The sequence below is a fragment of the Prinia subflava genome, chromosome Z, assembly GCF_021018805.1.
Source record: "Prinia subflava isolate CZ2003 ecotype Zambia chromosome Z, Cam_Psub_1.2, whole genome shotgun sequence".
Classification (NCBI taxonomy): Eukaryota; Metazoa; Chordata; class Aves; order Passeriformes; family Cisticolidae; genus Prinia; species Prinia subflava.
Genome location: NC_086283.1, coordinates 96409526 through 96429298, shown reverse-complemented (window position 1 = coordinate 96429298; position 19773 = coordinate 96409526). Strand labels below are relative to the sequence as shown.

The following is a 19773-nucleotide window of genomic DNA, read 5'->3' as shown; positions in this document are numbered from 1 at the left end:
AGATTTCAAAAGAAAATGTTAATTACCATCTATAGCTCATTAGGATTCTGCATCCTTTATTTTAAGGCTTTTTGACATCTTAATAGAGAGTGAGCTCTTAACTTTAAATTGATTACTATCCACTTTAATCTGAATGCTCCTTTAAGGCTGAGCAGCAACAACTTTTGCCTCTACAAGTTTTCTCTAACTACAGTGGTGTTTATTTAGATTATTCAGAAGTTTACAGAGTACAGAATTGGCCCTACCTAATCAGGGTTTTACAACAATCAATTTTAAGAGTCAAATTTCACAGCGTAAGCTGGCATTGCACTTGCTGTGCTCTCTGCATAGCTGATCAAGTGCTGGAAGCATCATGGCTGGGTGCCTCAAAAAACACCACAGGCATTGCTATCCCACAAAAAAACCCACCTTTGATTTCTAATTGGAGCAACAAGGATTATTTAGATACTTAGAATCTTGTTGTGCTAAAAAAGAAAATCATCCTTCTTTTTCTAGCCACTCAGTACACCGAGATGGTGGGGAATAAGCTCCTGAACTTATCCATAAATTTTGTTAGCTAAGTAAATCCCAGACCTAAAAACTGAGTAAATGAAATTGACTCCTTATAAAGAGCAACTTGAGTAGGAAGACAATTAGGAAGAACCTTGGCTACACGAAGACACAATAATAATTTATTATTTGACAGTGAACCTAAATGAATCCTTTTAGAAATTTCCAAATCATTTAAATTGTTTTTTTTTCTTTCACTGAGGAGCTTAACTTAAGACACAAAAATTTAACCAGGTTCTCTAAGCTTCTTGACATTAAGAATAAAAAACTCAGGTAATATAAACCAGTGGAGACATAAAAAATTACAATTATTTAAATATATAGAATATATAAAGAGTATTTACCTGTAATTTAAAATTTTCAGTAACAAACAATTAAAGTAATATTTTTCTATTACATTTCTAAAGCCATTTCTGAATTATGCATTTTGAGTGAGTACAGAACTAACAAGAAGAAAGAAAAGATTAAATGTGTTCAGGAAATACAGTATTGTAATTAATACAGAGGAATTAATTAAGCTACAGTGTTAGTAATTTAATGTATAGAAACTGCCACAAAAATGTTTCTCCCAAAGTGTGGGTGAAAGGTTAATTGCCCCCCCCAAACAGTCATACTGTTAATTAAAGAATGCTTGGCCTTGTTTAAACAAATTTTATCTTAGATTTAATAAACTCTGTCTCTATGTACTGCATTGACAGCTGTGTTCAAGTGTGCCTTTCACCATCTGTTCATGGGTAACAGTAACAAGAACCAGTTAGCAAAAGTTAAACTAGGATTCAAATTTACAGCCTGTGATTGACTCTGCAATAACTCCATGGGAAGGTTTTCCTTCAATTTCTGAGCTGATATTTTCCAGAATATTTTAAAAGAAAGAAACCACCAGAGTCATGCTAAATAATCCAGTATCTTCCACCAGACTCAAACACAGAAAAATTAAGTAACTTAACTCCTATTTACTTCTCATCTTTATGGATTCAATATTCACACAGTGCTGAGTGACCAGAGAGGGGATTCTGCCCCTCTGCTCTGCTCTGCTCAGAGCCCACCTGCAGGGCTGCACCAGCTCTGGGGTCCAGCACAGAAGGACAGGGACCTGCTGCAGTGAGTCCAGAGGAGGACACAAAGATGGTCAGAGGGACAGAACACCTCCCATTTTGGAGGCTGAAAGTTGGGTTTGCTCAGCCTGGGGAAGAGAAGGCTCTGGGCAGCCCTCAGAGCAGCCTTTAGTACTTTATGGGGGCCTACAAGAAAGATGGGGACAGACTTTTTAGTAGGGCTTGTTGTGACAGGACAAGAGGCGATGGTTTTACACTGATGGACGCTTGATTTAGATTGGATACAAGAAAGAAATTGTATGATGAGGGTAGTGAAACACTGGTACAGGTTGCCCAGAGAGGTAGTAGATGATCCATCCCTGGAAACATTCAAGGTCAAGTGAACAGTGCTTAGAGCAACCTGATCTGGTTGAAAATGTCCCTGTCTAAGGCACAAGGGTTGGCCTAGATAACCTTTAAAGGTCCCTTTCAACCAGCCTATTCTATGATTCCATATGAATCCATGATTATACCAAGTGTATCACAGTGTTCAAGCAGACTGAAGGTAACTTCCTTTATAAATTTTAACATGGACAGTAGATATTACATACTAAACATGGCTATTTACATTACAGCTGATAGAACACAAAAAGCAAAGATTACACGTGTAATAATGTTAAGTTTTTCATGCAGCAGTTGTCATTATTATTATTGAATCCGTTTTTGTTCTGGGATAGAATACTGCTATTAGTACCTTGGATGGCATTTGTATCTAATTGTGACATATACTCCTTGAAGCTTATGGCATCACTGCATTAAGCTCTGCAGATCTATTACATGGCACAGCACTACTTCTCAGTTTGAGTGTTACTCCAGTAATTCTTGTACTGAGCATGGATGTTCATACCCAGCACGTATCACTAAAAAATTGTCACTGAATGTTGAAAAAACCACCTGTCTCACAGCAAAAGACATCAGGAAAACACAAACAACATTCTGGGGACAAAAATCAAGAAATTTATGCATGTAACAGAGATCTGTTTCCCTAGAAGTGACTTAACTCTGCCCTCATTCCCATTTACAAAGCTCCACAGAGACACAGACTCAACTGCAGATTCACCTTGGCAGATGATCTGCAAGGGTACTTTGCATCAGGAATACAGTCTAGCCAGGAGAGCTTCAATAACAAAGCAATACTATTCTCTAGGGAAACCTGCCTTTGTATTTTAGTAACTGTCTGTGCAACCACATCTGACAATGCTCTCATTTTAGAATATTTATTTTTAGACTTCAGTATCCTAATACGTCATCCCTCCCCCTAAATTTAGGGAACTTTTTATATTGTCTGGTTATTATTCTATCCTGTCAGATGGTAGAATAATTAAGATAATTCTTAATTATTAAATTAAGCAATTAAAAGCTGCTGTTTTTCAAAACAGTCCTCCATGTAAGAACAGCTTAATGAAAGCATGCAGCCTAACTTCAGTGTTGGTATGAGAATCAGTTAGTTTGTTCCTCTGATTTGCAAAGTTCTTAAAACATACAGAAAGCCCTATTATTCCTTAGTGAGCACAAAAAAAGACCTACATGCAATATTTCATTTTTGTTGCTGTTAAACAGCCAGAAGTTGACCTTGGAAAGGAATCCAAGGTTTTTTCATGTAAATATGTTTGTCTTGCACAAAAACATTCTCAGTGTCACTAAGCAAAATCTGAGCCTTTATAACCTTGTCATATTTCTCTGAGTCTTATTTTTAATGTTTTCCTAAAATTATTATATTTCAGATATTCTGGAAATAAACATACTTTCAACTTTAGACTGTTCTTTCTTCTGGTTAATTTATATCACAACAATGAAAAATTTTTTAAACAGGTGATTGATTCCTAAAACAAACGTACCCATTCAGTACAGAAGAATTCAAACTGATCTTAATTCATTTACTACACCAAATAAATTACGGCATTTCAACATTATAAAAATACAAAAATGAAACGTGCCCTAAAAATATATATAAGTAAAACATTAACTGTCTGGTTAAAAATAAGCTTTAACAAAATAATAGCTATTTGTATTGTATTTTATCCTGAATCTCTCAGTGCCTATCATTCTGCTTCATGTGGTCTACCATTCTATTCTTCTGTTAATGCAAAATAAAATACTTTGTCTGAGCATGGACACACTAGATATTCAGTGCTGAAAACCAAGATGTATAAAAAATGTATCCTCCAAATAAAAACTATTTTGCCAAGTGTCTTTATTTCAATAGAGTAGTAAGCATCTGGAGAGCAGATGTTTCTTAAAAATGCAACTGCCTTTTGTGGTACTTGCTTGGAAATATGCAGTACGATTTAGACTCCTTGACTGGTTGCATTTTAGTATTGTTCTTGTTATTCTCAACTGCTATTTTTGTAAAATATATCAATGATATTATCACTGTATTTTCAGAATAAAATTATAATATGTACATCATTTAAGAGATACATTGTAGTCTAACCCATGATAATCTAAGGCAAGAGAAAAGGGAAATTGACTACAATTTATTATTTATTTATGAATCTTTATAAGTTGATACCCAAGATTGGAAAGATAGTTATCCAAAAACTGATTGACACAGTGATATTGTGCTAAGTTATTTTCAAAAAGATGCTAAAGACATCAAAGTTAAATTTCATTCCAAAAGTACTCAGAGGAAAATAAAAAATGACATAGTACTGGTTCAATTATATGCTGCAACAACATTTTGGACAGAAAAGTAGCTCAATTTTGGTATGGATGGAGAAAGACTGGTGAAATATGTGTGTGCAGATACCATCATGAACAAATGAGCAGGGGAAGGGCTCTTGTAACAGCCCATGCTAATGACAATGCAGACCTGCACTCAGCAAAGCCCCAGCACGTTGGTCCAGATCCACTGGGCAGAGACACCTGGAGACAAAGCAGTGATGGCCCTGGGGACCCACAGAGGTGGTGCAGGACACAGACACAGCACCAAAAGGACACAAAAAGGCATGAATAGAACCTGTGCACAGCTACCAACCTAAGAAGAACACAGAAGAAGCTTGAAGGACCTCACACCTGGCATCCCTGGACCTCTGCACCACAGCAACAGATGCTGGGCCCATTGTGTGTTCACAACCATCATGGATGCCAGGTGGATGGCTTGAAATCCTCTGCCCCTGTGTCTGGCTGGGCAGACTTCCTAGACACACACACCTCTTGGTGAGTAAGACTGTCAAGCTGTGAGAGTGTGAGCAAAACCTGCTCTATTTCACCTTTTATTTTAAATAAAATCACATTCCTCTTTTATTAAGTCTTTCATTGATACAGTGTGGAAACAGTAATGGCTCAGCAGACGGATGTGGAAAGAGCAGACAAGCTTTTGAGTTAAAATCCCTGTCTAAGAGTTTTTTAAGTACCATGCAAATTTTTCTCTAGGAGTTCAAACAGTGAGAACACAAACACTGTGCTTCCTCAGTTTCATGCACTGTATGACAGAAACTTAAGAGTACAACTAACCAAAAGGAATGCAAAAGAAAGTATTTTTGTCTACAAGGTGTATCCTCCTGAATATAATTTTTCCTACCATTTCCTCCTAATCACTAAATGTCTTCTGGTTCTTCAGGTCAGAATTAAGTAGACAAGGTATGAAAGGAACCCTTGGGTATATATGTGATTCTCAGTACTTCTTTGTACTACAAGAACTTAATATTGGTGTCATGTTAATGTGATTCCTAATTTGGATTACCAGTCATTTAAAGTCATGATAGAAAATTCAGCTGGGTCTAGATTTTCAGAATTTACACTCAGCATTTAGAAAATTTATGTTTAATTTCAGTGTAATGTATATATATTCATATTTCCATAGTATATTACATTTATACAAAGATATTTTAGTAGTATAGGATTTATTATATATTATTACATTATAATATTATATTTTTATTATTACATAAATATTATAGTAAGAACCCATCTTTTAAATACTTATCATTAATAGACAGATATCACCGAAATAGATTCAGTTTTTTTTACTTCTGAGAGTATCTGCACCATACCATATATTCTTTTGAATATCTGAATCAAGGTTCCAAATTTATGATTTTTTTCTTTTTGATTACACACATATCAACCAGCAGGCTCAGAACTGAAATGTCCCCCCTCCAAAATATATCACAAGAAGCTTATGCATCTATTTATATTAGACTGTACTAAAAAAAAAAAGATGTAACACAGTGATTAATATTCTTCCTTCAAATAAGTTAGAATATTAGCAAGTTATAATTTCATTCACTATGAGCCATTTGGTCCCAGAAAAACAACACATTTGAACTTTTCATCAGATATCACCAAAAGGGCACTATGCTTTCATTGTTTGCTATCCAATATTCAGGTGACCTTTTGAATTATGGTCATGAAATTTAATGCACTCATTTATCCTGATCACATGGGACAATCATATGAAATTTGACATTTTGGCTGCAAGGTCCATCAGTGAATAGCCTAAAAGTTAGAAAACCTGACTTGTTACCTGTTCAGACAGAGGCCCTCTCTTTGACACACCCAAAACCACTGTTAGTCACCTGTTCCCTGGAAGTGACAGTAAACATTGCATTCATCCCCCTTACAAAGAGAGAAATGCATATGTCAGCAGTGTGCTGGCACAGCAGTACCTGTCCTTCTCCTGCTGAAGTAACCAAATCTGAGAAGATCCATCCGTTGGAAAAATACATGGCTGAAACTGCACCTGAAGTAGGCAGGAATTCTAATGGTAGCTGGAACAAAAGTCTACGGTTTAGGTGTACCCTGGATCTTGCTGATGCTAACTTTCCCCACAGGAACACCGGCAAGTAAAACATTTTGCTTTTTCTGGCTGGATGGGAGTCTCCATTCCTTCCTGGCAGTTAATGATCCCTGGCCTCAATTATACATATCGTTATCTTCTTCCACTTGGAGGGGAGCCACACAGTGCACCTGGGCACAAGGCCATAAGCCTCCTGTAAAACCAGCTACCACAGAAAACCACCCCTTAGCTCTTCAGGAACACAGGCAGCACTAAAAATGAAACCAAGCTTACCAGCTTCGAGCAGGTGATGCTACAGGTACAGACAAAACAATTCTGAATTCAACATATTCAAGTGTTTAGTTCTGTGGAGGTGTAGGGGATTTGGTTTGGTTTTGCTTCTTGCTTTTCACTCCACGATCCATATAAATGGATCCATGAATGGGTAGAGTTCAAATCTGCCTACTCTAACCCTCAATTTTCCATCTCAGTCCCTAACCCAGACAGCACTCCTGCTCATGCTTGTTCAGGAATTGCTATTAACCCTCTAATATCTCTGTCTCTAACTCTAAGGATACTAAGACACACACAAAAAAGAAGGGGACCAAAGGTGATAACACACATAATATTGTATAGTCTACCTGCTATAAAAACAGAACAAAGACTATCAAAAGAAACAGAACACCAATCCTCAACTGAATACCATGTAGGAAATAGAATTGTTAGTCCTTTTATTCTGTTTCAGTAGTGTTTAACTTTCCATCCTGAATTTATCCTGAATTAAAACTATATTGAAAGACCTATTAAATAAATATAAGTTCTACAAAGATAGATAACAGGATTTAGCCCTATCAATGAATACATAACAGGCAGCATAGAAAAGGAAGAAACAAAGGAATTTAAACCAACACAGAAAACTAAAGGTTGGTCAGAGAACTTTCAAATTCTGTAGAAACTTAGGTTTTAAGACTTTATGATCCTTCTTAGTGGAATGAAAGAACATCAATTAATCCAGCCGGAGCTATGCTGCCTCCTTTTTCCAGTCATCTAAGCATGTCTGCACTGCGCTTTTGGGTATTTCAGCTTGCTTGAATCAGTCACAACGTCATGATCTTCAGGAACCAGGTCAGGTGTATTTTTGTACTTGATCTCAAAGGTTTTTTGAGACACAGCACAGCCTGACGTGGGTCTGTGCAAATGGTTACACTGTGAGCCAGCCTGACAAGTCCCACACTGAGCTAACAAACCACTGAAGTGGAATCCGTGTTCGGCGAGTTTAATGTCTGCACAGATTTCCCACACGTCCAATTCCAGATGCATACTGCAGAGACACCTGACTGAGCTCTCTAGAGAGCACTATGGTCCGTAAAATTTACTAACTTATACTCCATGCTGTGCAAAATCATTTAACATACTTGGGGATCACCGAATGTTCTTGAAGAAGTATACCATGCCTGTGAGCTGTTGTGTTCATACTGAAAAATTCAAAATACCAAGTTAAAGCTGCAACCAGGATTAATTTGTATCTGCAACCAGGATTAATTTGCAACCTGGATAAGTCTCTCACAGACAGCAGAATTAGCTGCATTTGTAACTTTCCTTTTTTTACAGGAAACGAACAGGTAATATTTCCCTCCTCATTCCACTTCTGTTTTCTGGGCTGATTAAATTCTTCTCATACCAGAATGATGACTCGGTGATTTGACATGAAAGTTACCTGATAGTGCTCCAAACATCAAAGCCATCCAAAGGCTTAGTGCCATTGGTATGTCCTCCAGCAAGGTGCACCAGCGTTGGCAGCCAGTCGGAGATGTGGATCAGCTCATGACTTTCTACACCTTTTCGTTTCAGCAAAGGACTTGCAACAAAGCCTACACCTCTCACTCCTCCTTCCCAGAGGGTCCATTTTCTCCCTCTCAGTGGCCAGTTATTCCCCCCTGCTAAAGTTTGTCCTCCATTATCTGAAAAACAAATAGACAAACAGAATTCTTGGTAAGAAAGAAATAGAACGATCCTCCCCACAACACCCATTGATCCATTTGAAAAAATAATTTCACAATACAGATGTATCATGAGAGTATTTGCATACTGTGGTTAGATGCCCATATAATGTCAAATATCCAGGGCAAGTAACAAACATGTTACCTTTTAACACCTACAAATTACATCAATGAGAAGTTATCACTACAAAGAAATTACACCATAATAGAAGACAGTAATTTAGAAAGGGTGTGCTAAGAACAATTTCTGACCATGACTCAAAACACCACTAGGTATCCAAAGCTCCAGAACCAAAGACTTCAAAAATTTAGTTTCAACTAAGATCACAGGAAGAGTTGCTGTCAAGGCCATCATTAGTACTCAGAATACAACGTTTTCCAAAGCAGTATAATACACCTAAAATGGAAACCTGCTACTCCAGTCTCAGGAAAAAACACACCTAGTTTAAAAGCAGGTTTTTTCCAGATTTTTAGGTGGCCACACTGATAATATAGGGTTAGACAAAACAGGGTTTTCTTCTTTTCAGGCAGAATGAGACAGCCCTAATAAAATGAAGTGAAACTAGTTAACATAACTGAAGTGATTCAGAAATTGAATTTATTGTTTGTTGTGAATAACATGTAAGATGGTTACATAAAAAGCTGAATCACCACGACTACAGAAATATCTATGTGAATTAGAGATGGCTCATGGTATGATTTTCTTTTTAACTCTCTCTGACCAAGCTTCCACACTTGGGCTAAAATCCAGATCCTTGAAGTTAAAAGTAATGATTCTTTGAATTTACTTTCAGTACTATAACACAGTTATTATTGTTCAAACCTACTGTAATGTTCTCAGAAGAGTCATTGCTGGCAATTCTCTTAAGCATAATTTTCCTCTATTTTAATGAGTACAATTATTTCAAATAGTAATTGCTGAACTGACATTCAGTGTAATTTGACAGGTTCATATTGTATTTTCTGATTAAAAAACATGAATTTGAGATCAAAACAAGAAGTCCAACACCTTACAGAAGAACTTTACTGTAACCAGAACAAAATTATCTTTCTGGTTGACAAGAGTTCAGGAAGCATTTGGAGATACTCTTGGGCACATGGTGTGATCCTGGGGGATGGTCCTGTGCAGGACCAGGAGCCGGACTCAATGGTGTCTGTGGGTCCCTTCCAAGTCCCTTTCAACTCAGTTTATTCCGTGATTTTGTGTTTAATTAGGCATTAACATAAATCCCCATATCTTTCTACTGTTCACAGAAGACCACTTTTGTTCTACAAAGGAATAAACCACAGATATCTGTGAAGACTTTGAAAGGTAGAAGCCTAAGCTAAATGAAGCACTTGGCAAAACCAGAATTATTTGACAAGAGTTAAATGTCCTGTGGCCCAGCTAGTTTCCAGCTGTGTTGCCCATGTTCCTGCACTTTTGATTAAAAAGCAATTAATCAAGAGCACTACCATTATTCCTCTCACAACAATGTTGAGCTCTGAGATCTCAGAACTTAAAGCAGTTGCTGGTTACAACAGAAATTTAAAAAAATAAGCTATGTCAAATCACGACAATCAGTTTCAACAATTCCTTCTACTCAAAATGTAAACAGGAATTCCTGTCAGAGATACTCATGGGACAGAGTTTTCAGTAGCTTTAACCTTTGGTGGCCTTGGAATAAAAGGCATCTTATCCACACTGTATTAGAATGCAGTTTGGACATAGAGAGGAATCAGAACTTAAATATATTACACATCTCCTTTGTAACACAAACTGCTCACTGTCCGTATCAGTTTAATAGCAGCACATGAGAGTTTTTTTAATTCCTGATTATCAGCAACAAAGTAGCAAGGAAATTACAGAAGTAGGCAGTATTTCTGAAGAATAGTGAGAGAGAAGTGTGCACTTCTCAGGTTACAGTCAAATCTTTACAATACTTACTTTTTCCTTGCTTTCTGTAAAAATATTCACATTCTTCCAGTTTCACTACACATTAACTTGCCTGATAAAAGGAGTCTAACATATATCCTGAAAAAACTTCTGTCTGGTATCAGCATTCAGACAGAGTACATCAAGTTTAAAAAGGGGGAAAAAAATCATATTTTGATAGTTGATCTGATATGCAAACGAAAAACAACTGACATATGAAACATCCCTGACGTTTGATTTCTCACTCTCACACTGCTAGGACATTACTTTTTCCTTCCTTGGGAATTTATGTCTGGTCCCTCCTGCATTATTTCTTGACTGAGTTATCAAGGAAGTGTCGAAGGAGAGAAAAGGATGGTTTCTGTTTTGATTATTAAGGTTTGTTTCCATTCTAGATAGGCAGAACTGATGTGTCACTAGCAGCTTGTATGTAAGTAACATCTTCCACACAGTCTGAAGTACCTCAGGACCTCTGAGGACCTCAAATACCTACAGGTTGTTAAAGAAGAGCTGGTTACATAAAAATGGAAAACCCTAATGCGATCTGTATCAATGAAATATTAAGGTAACCACTAAATAATAAAGGGAGAGAGGGAATAAACAAGAAGCCACTGACTGCAGGGAGTACAGACCTGGCAGAAAGTCCACTCAGGACTGCAACTGCTGTTCTGGTCCTGGTTTTACCTCCAGGAGTATGTCTGGACAGCAAGAGACAAGGTGGGCACCAGCTGTGTTCAGGTACATCTCCTCTGGATCAAGAGCTGTGGATGTATATATTGATGCTAAATGCTTGCGTGGGTTCAGAGGAAGTTAAAGTTGAAAAAAGTACACAGTTCCAGTATCAAAACACATCACCTCAGTTGCAAGAGTGTCTTCAGCCACAAATTGCTGAAGATTTGCAAGTTTTCACAAAGGTTTCCCAGACACATGCCACCACGAATTGACAGAGTGAGGGGGTGTCTGCCTAGACAGATCTTTCATCTGTGGAAGTACAACCATTCTCACTTTCTCCCAAGTAAGTTATTCCTCACTAACTCCTATTTTACCCAAGTATCTCAAACATGGAACAAATTCCAAAATCCATGTGGAAACTCACAGTAGCTTAAAAACACACACTTAAAATCCACTGAGGTGTGAGACAAATGGAATCATTGTTCCTTCATGTTCTACGCTGGCTTCATATCCAATTCTAAATACATTTCAAAACAGTATTTTCTGAACTATTTATCATACATTTTTGTAACTGTTTCTCTCCGTGGCTTATCCTATTTTGTGTCAGAAGACAGTCTCCAGAGCAAAGCTTCTGGAATCAAGCTACCTACACCTCATGGCCCTGATTTGTAAGACTGCTTAGTATTACAGTTTCAGCCTTGCTACTTCATCTGGAAACACAAGCCTCCTCCAGGCATGATACTTCACTATGTCTTTGCTGGAGACAAATATTAAATATGATTTTTCTCAAAAATACTGAAACCGTGTGGAAAATGCAGTGAGTGTATGTTTCTTATCTGTTAGAATAATTTTTGCAATTACATTACATAATTTACACTACAGCAGTACCCACAACATACTAGAGGTATTAAAAAATCATTGAACTAACCAGCTCTTGTCCCTAAAGAAAAGATGAAAGGGCAGAGAATAAGGCTGCATCTAGAAATATGCCACTTGGCATATGCATTATCTAGTCAATTTATGCAGCTTTGTTTGCATTCTTGAATGGAAGCACCACACATTTTTAAAGAGCTTTACTCCTTGCTTGGCTTGGCTTGCTTTGAGAGATGTTACTTCTCACAGGATTAATCACTCTCATTATGTATTATCTTAAGGAGGGGGGTACCTAGATGCTTTATTTCATTCTCATGGAATTTTCTTCTATGAGGTGCAATTTGTGGCAGCAAAGGAAAATATGGGGGAGAGACAGTCTCACTAATATGAGAATGGGTTGAAACAGAACTTGTGGGAGGCACCACCACCACCAGTGAAAAAATTCACAGCACATATATGCTGGGTAAATGACAAAACAAGAGAATAAAGGAGAGCAATGGAAGCATCCCAGCTACTTTAAAAGCTAGTTCCCATCAAAGCTGAATCAACACCAGCCTCAATGGAACAAGTTGGAACAGCAAAAATATGTTGCAAAGTATCTTCATCCCAAAACAATGTTGGTGAGAACAGGACATATTTTTGACACAGAAAATCAGAGAATATAACTTATTCTTAAAATGCAGGTGATTGCCTTTTGAACTACTGTAGTTCTCTTATTATAAAGACAAGGAAGGGTTATTTTAAGAAATACATGTAATAAAACCCTTTCAACCTAAGAAAAACAGACGCAAAGTAAAATAGATGCTTATGTGTCTTGAATATACAATACAACTTTAAAAATGAAGGCAAATTTTCTTCTCACAAACATCTGCTTTTGTAACTAATACTCATTGTCATATACATGAGAAAGAATTTCATTTGCTAAATCTGTAATTTCTAAACTGTAAGAGATGTTTCGCAGGAGGTTTTAAGGGAATCAATAAACATAACTAAACAGAGAGGCCCTTTCTGTTTCTCCCAAATACTTCTCTGAAGAGTTGCCAGCTGCCAAACATTTTGACTAGTGCAGTATATACATACAGTGATGTGGGATGTATGTAACTAGTAAGCAGTTTAATGACTAAGACTGCTTTAAAGAAGCGATGGGCAATAAAAAACAGCAATAAAACAATTCTGAGAGCAATAATTAATGAAGCATGGATTCGAGTATTTGGATGGACTCACTTTCTTACAAAATTACCCTGGAACTGAAGCAAGAGTCTGCTTTGCACTATGAAGATAACTACTAGAAATAGATGCTCACAACTGTGGGGGAAACCTCATTTAGGATTTGTACCTCACCAGACAGTAGAAAACCAAAAAAAGGTAGAAGTGTTGATTTAAGAACAAACTCTGACAAAAGGATCATAAATATCTCTTGCCTGCATGCATTCACTGCCAAGAAAAATCCACAGTAGTTACTGAACTCAGGGGCAATATTAATAGCATGAATAGATTTGTTAAAACTTTAAGCATCAGCGATCACTTCTCTGAGAAATTCCGTTCAGACTGATCAATGAGCTTGAAAGTTATTTTTAGGAAAAGAAATTAAATGGAAACAAGTACTGTAATACTGTGTAAGGCCAGCTCTCTAATAAAGGAAGCTTAATCTTCCCCTGTTGTTTGCACTACAAAAATCCATTGTTGTCTATACAGTGGAATGAAAAACTTATTAAAAAAGCTATAAAGAGACCTTTATGTTTTATTTTTTGGATAGTGGGCAAAAGACTATAATAAGAGTTTCCGAAGACCACCTAAGTACAGTATAGGCAACACTCTAGCTTCTCCTTTATGTGAATATGTGGACCAAGCAACTTCCTCCTGTGACTTCTACTGCCTGCACATGCTATCTTTGCAGCTTTTGATCACAATCCTGCCTCATATTAATGGTTTAGAATAGGGGTACTGTTTTCTCTGCATATAGGCCAGAAATTAATCTTCATTTAAAGATATTCCCTGCTGGTTTTTATGTCAAGTCTTAGATAGGGCTTAAGTGTGTTGATTAAAAATGGTAAATAGTACATGAAAACTTTTTATTTTCCCCAAAAGAAACAATGTGTCTTCTTGAACAGCTACCCATTTTGTTCGAACAGACCAGGCCTTGTTTCAATTACACTCCAGAAAAGTGAATTTTATTTTTCTTCCTAACAGAGCATGCTTTTTTGTCTCCCTTGTGACCACTCAGGTTGCTGCATTCTTCTTTCAACCACAACTGAGCTACACCCCACAGTCCCGTTGACGTGCCTGGCAAATTACTCTAGACAAGCTCTTCCGAGAGGGCTTCCTGGAATTCCTCCAAAGATTCATCCAGGACTGTATTTGGTGCTGTTATTAAGCAGTTTTCACTCCAGCATTTCTCTTCAGTTTGCATTTTCTTAGTTCAAGTAATAAAGAGCTACCTATAAGTCTCCTTACAAGGGGGAAAAAAAAAATCACTCTTGTTGACTACTTGAGTCAGACAGCAGGAATACTTCACGAACATGATTTACATAAACTGTCTTTAAATTCTATTTATTCTACACCTTCCATTCTGCTGAGATGATAAAAGTGTATTTAAGTTTGTGATACATATTCTACAACCTTGATTACAGTATCAGAACTGTAATTTCAAATATATGTCTTAATAATCTTAATTATCAAGTTAAGTTTAATGGGTTTTGGCATTTGTAGAACAAGGAGTGGTATGGAAAATCTTTATGACAGTAACTTTAGAAAATACAACAGTAATTAATTCCTACAAGAAAAATAACAATCTTAAGGAAAAAGGCTTCTCTTTCAGCACAGTAATCTAACAGGGTATTTCTGAACTGTTTTTCTCTGTATACCTCAGAGCACAATAAATTCTGCAAAAATAAATTTTAGCAGCAAGTTAGAGAAGACCAGAAGTGCTTGATATCACACACACACTCACAAAATTAAACATGTTAAATGATTTATGTTAATGAGGTTTACAAATTTAAATACTCCTTGGGTACCTATATTCACGTTTTAAAATAGCTATCCAAACGTTTCATACATCTGTATGTATATAACTCATATACTCACAGAGCAAGAAATAACCAACCCACATTTAGGATTTGACTGATTAGAAATCAGCCAAAAAAAAAAAAAAAAAAAAAGAAAGAAAAAAAAAAAAAAAGAAATCAAGTGCAGTGAAGTGCTGTGTGCCAAGAAAATCTTTGACTTTTCTATCCTACTCAGAACAGAGCCCAAATAAATGATTTGAAATAATAAATCTGCAAGGGCAAAGAAAGAAGAAAATATCTTCAATATCTAAATTAATCTTAAAATATCTAGGATTATATAAATACAATTAGATATAATGACTCAATTCACTATTTGTTTATCATGTACTCATAATAACTTTAATCAACCACTAGATTCATTAAAAATCTTGTTCAACATTTCTGGCTCCTGGCTACCAACAACCAGGTCTCCTTTCTCCTGAAAGCAGTTATAAAACACTTGCCAAATAGTCCTTAGGTACCTACAGTACTTTTCAAATCCAACATCAGCATGTCCCAGCTCTTTTTTCTGATTTCCACCTGTATTTTAGCTCCTAGTCTTTTTTGAATTGACGAATTTCTCTGAAGCTGCAACAGAAGACTCCCATGCTCTTTGATTTCTCCTCAAGGGCCCCTGCAGTAAGCTGATCTAGCACACATCTGTCTGATATGTAAATCCTGCCAAGCTCTGTTTGAAAGCCTTGTCTAAAGCCACACAATATTTTTAAAGTGAGTACAGACCAGAAGAAAAAAACAACTTCAATTTATTTTATAATGCAAGATATTTCAATATGTTATCAAATTCAGGGATGTCCAAATAACAAGGAAAAAAATTTTTAAACTTCTGCTACTCCTGAAACCAAAGGCTGCGAACACCCTAAAGCCACCAACTATATTTAACCTAGCATAAAATACATGCATTAAAAGTTTGAAGGGAAAATATGGGCAATAATAACTCCCATTCCAGTTTCTTGCTTCTGATTAATACATCTATGGCTTTATGAAGATAAGAGTGAAACTAAAGTGGTTTGTCTTTGCTAAATGGAACAGAATCTCTCCTCTATGCTCTCTCATTGCATTTAAAATAAATAACTATTGTAACTCAGGAGGATGGTTAGTTTCCAAGTGCATCTCCATCTCTCCCTACCACAGAGAAGAGATATGTCCATACGGTAGACAGATAATAATAAAAGGAGGATAGGATAGGACTGACACATGACCAGAACTATGCTGGGAAGCACTGAATTTTGCACATTAAATTTCCTAAGTGCAGAGATTGTCCAATAGCAGGCCACACCAAGGTGTTTTTATTCAGTAGAAGCATTCAGAAGTTTATTTTGAATACATTTCCTCTGCATCTGGAAGCAGCATGACTCTCTTAGAACAAGCATAGTGCTATTATCAAAATAATATTATGGATCTAATTAGGAGGCATATTTATAGCAGCTTTTGGAAGAAAAAAAGCAGGAAGTAGGGCTGCTGTTACTGTACTTACAGATTCTCTTTATAAGCAGTGAAAACCACACCTTCAGATGTACAGAAAGATCTGACCTCAGACCTGCTACATTTGTACTTTAGGCTGCAAGCTGTAAGGTAAGAAAAGAGGATGCTATCACAACTGTGAAGACAGGAGCTGGTGGAAAACTAGTTTTACATTTATTGCTGATCAGAGCCATATGCAAGGAAAGAAGCCACTGACTTCATGTGAAGCAGAGGCACTGAGGTGCACATGGCCCACAGGGAGGCTGATAACCTTTGGGGAGAATTATTTCACTTTTCTCCAGTGCCACTTGAGGGGGAGAGAAGAAATTACTATGACCAAACAACCTTTTTGCTTTCTTCTAAAAAGAAAAACCAAAAAGAAAACCCGGATCCCCACTTCCAGGGATACGAAGTTGCCAAAACTTAGAATTAAAATGCAAACAGCAGAGACCTAATCTAATATACAGGCATTAAAGCCTCAGGGTTCTTCCCAGAACCCATATTTTCCATCCCAATATCCTATACCCCTTCTTTCTTGGAGTTTATTTGAGAGGAAGCTGCTCTGATTGCTGTCTGTCACTCCTCTGGCACACAATAAACAGAGCAATCTGGAGTTAATTTAAGCACTTTAGCACATCAGGATACAGCTGGGAAAGGTTTTGGGAGAAAGGCTGGGGAGGAAAAACAGGGCTGCAAACAGTCCAAGCCATCCTGTACAGAGGAAGGTGGTGCAGATGGGCACCTTCCAACACCACTGCCTGCAGACAGGGAAAACTGCCCCATGCTGGAACTCCCCAGTCAGCCCAGGAACAATGGAAACCTCAGAGCAAGGGATTTAGAAGTCCATTTCTAAAAGCAGGAATGCTGGGGCCACTGCTTCATGTAAGGAGTATTACAGCTGATCCTTGGTCAACCAGTAAGTAACCCAACCCCAACCCCCCATCCTGTGTGTCTACCACTTTTATATTTCACCCTCTATAAGCCAGATGTCTTTTTTTCTTCTTAAGTTTAGACACATGCATTGGTTTTACACTGTGCAAACGATGACTTGATTCCGGCCATTGGACAGATTTACATCTGTTTTTTACATCACTTTTGTTTGAGTTCCTAATCTCTTGGGGCCCTAGCTATACCCAGAATATATTGACTGAGTTCATTACCAGAAAGAAACACATACCTGCTGGCAAAAAAATACAAAAATGAAACAAAAGTCTTTAGTTATTACTTACCACAGGGGACATTTTTAAAAAGTGCAGCGTGCACCTTAGGAAGAAGCATGTGTCCATAAGCTAATTCTCACACCAAGCACACAAACCACAAAACCTGAAACTCTTTACTCCAAAGAGTGAAGAAAATAACATTCTTTGTAACACTGGTCTTACAGAGGGGATGAAAAAGGCTCATTGTTCTGTGATCAGTTGTGACTGTTTTGCTTGAGGTAGACTGTGTCATTCTCTGAGAGATTATGATGGAAAGAAACAGGTAAATTAATGGAACAAGGTGAAAATGCAACAGTCTCACACAGGCACCTCCAGCACTGTCGAAGGCTCTCCCAACAGGCACCTCAGCTTTTGCTAAAGGCAACCAAGAATGCAGGGGAGGAAAGGCTTTTATAAGGAAGAACTTTTGTAAGTTAATATGGTGATAGAGAAATACAAGTAACGGAGAGTAATGGAAGTTTACATAAATAATATCTGTTCTCTCCAAGGATCTAAGCAGTGCTTTTAACCAGTTTTCATAAATCCTTTCTTCACCAATGGGTTATGTTTTCCAGGCAGGGAAATGGCAGGCAACCTATTTGCTGAATGAGTGTTTCAGAATAAGTTTTGCTTGTTATTCCTTTCTTTAACATCTTTGCTTGGTTACAAGTAGCATTGGCTGAATCATATACTGCTGAATCAAAAAAAAAAAAAGGATGTTAAGCTGGAGAAAATGGAACCCACATTCTCAAAAAACCAGGAAAAATTAGCATTTACTGCTGTGCCTAACACTCTGCTCTCCTTCATTTTGTCACATCAATACTACATTCAAGTGAGTGACAAGAAGGAACACTTAAATTCAAAAAGTTTAACTTCTTATTTTATTCCAATTTTGTGATTTCCAACCCCCCAGCTACATGCCAAAACATGCCCTCTTTAATTACTCCCATGTTTGAATCTCTGCAATCTGCCTGCACCATGCTAGCTCAGTAAGGTCACCAGCAATTTCCTCTTGGCAAAACCCAACCTTTCTCCAATATCATCATCCTTGAACTTTCTGCCACTTTTGATCATATTTCCTGAATCCTGAAGTTGTGAAATCTCTCCTCTTGGCAACATCTAGCTGCACAGACCACATTCAGTCCTCAGATACACACTATAACTCTCAGGGATTTTAAGGGGCGTTGTTCATATGCACAACAGAAACAACTGTGGACTTCAAAGGAACAGTCAAATTGCATATTTTGCTCTTTGTGTGCATTGTAGTTTTAATGGGTTCATGCCTAATGATCATTCCCTAGAACATTTACCCTGGAAACTCAATCATTTACAGGGTAATTTTTTTCCTTTTCCTTTCCCAAAAGCGGGAAAAAAGCAGAAAAATCTAAACTGCACTAACAGATTCCTCTGCTCAAAGACAGTACTTCATTATAAACAGAGCTTTAGCCCTGGATGGTCAAATGATTCACACTACACTCACACCACCATTTTCAGAAGACATCTTGCTTTCTTTTCTCTGCAAATTTCTTATCTAATGCAGTGTTATTAAAGCCATAAAGCACATCTGCTTTGTGATTCAACCTATGCTTGCCAAATTCATTTCTCCACTATTGCTTGACATCCCTGATGCCAACAGTCAGAATTTATCATGTCATTTATACAACTGACCAAACCACTCACAAGATCCCTCCTCAGCCTGCTTAGTCCAACCCTGCAATAAAAAGTATTAAGTCACAGTCCTTGCAAACAAGGGGTGACCAAAGGAGATGGTGGCAGCTCAAGTTGTGAGCTCCCCTAATCCCCACATTCACAGCTGCAGTCTTACCTTCCTCACAAAGGACTTCTGCCCTCATGAGTAACCACTACCTGACTCATACATTAGAGAGCCCAGAAGTCACATTTTCCCTCTACCCTCACTTCAGCAAGGGAGTTTTACTAAATCCTACTTCAGATTTCTCTCAGGATTATGGAATATGTGACCCGTTAAATTAGGCAAGGTCTTCAGGGCCATGTTTTCCCAAAGCCTATCTCCTCATTTGCCTTAGGCTGTAGGAAGGCTCTGACTTAACTAATTTAAAGAACAGAGGTAATTAAAACATCTCAGATCACACAAGAGGTCAACAATCCCCAAAAAAGGCTGGTATGATTGTAAGTGCATTTACTCTTCACACAGTTTTGTCAAAATTATCTAGATTAATAACTCAAAACCACTGTAGCTATTTAAA

The 19773-nt window shown here is 37.4% G+C and overlaps 1 protein-coding gene across 1 annotated transcript in view; it reads right to left on the bottom strand.

Annotated features, from left to right (window-relative positions):
• Positions 1-19773, bottom strand: part of ARSB (arylsulfatase B) — a 63881-nt gene that overhangs the window by 24609 nt on the left and 19499 nt on the right. The window contains exon 5 of the mRNA XM_063423020.1: positions 8081-8324. Within this exon, the coding sequence (XP_063279090.1) occupies positions 8081-8324 (244 nt within the window). The remainder of the gene's footprint in view (positions 1-8080; positions 8325-19773) is intronic.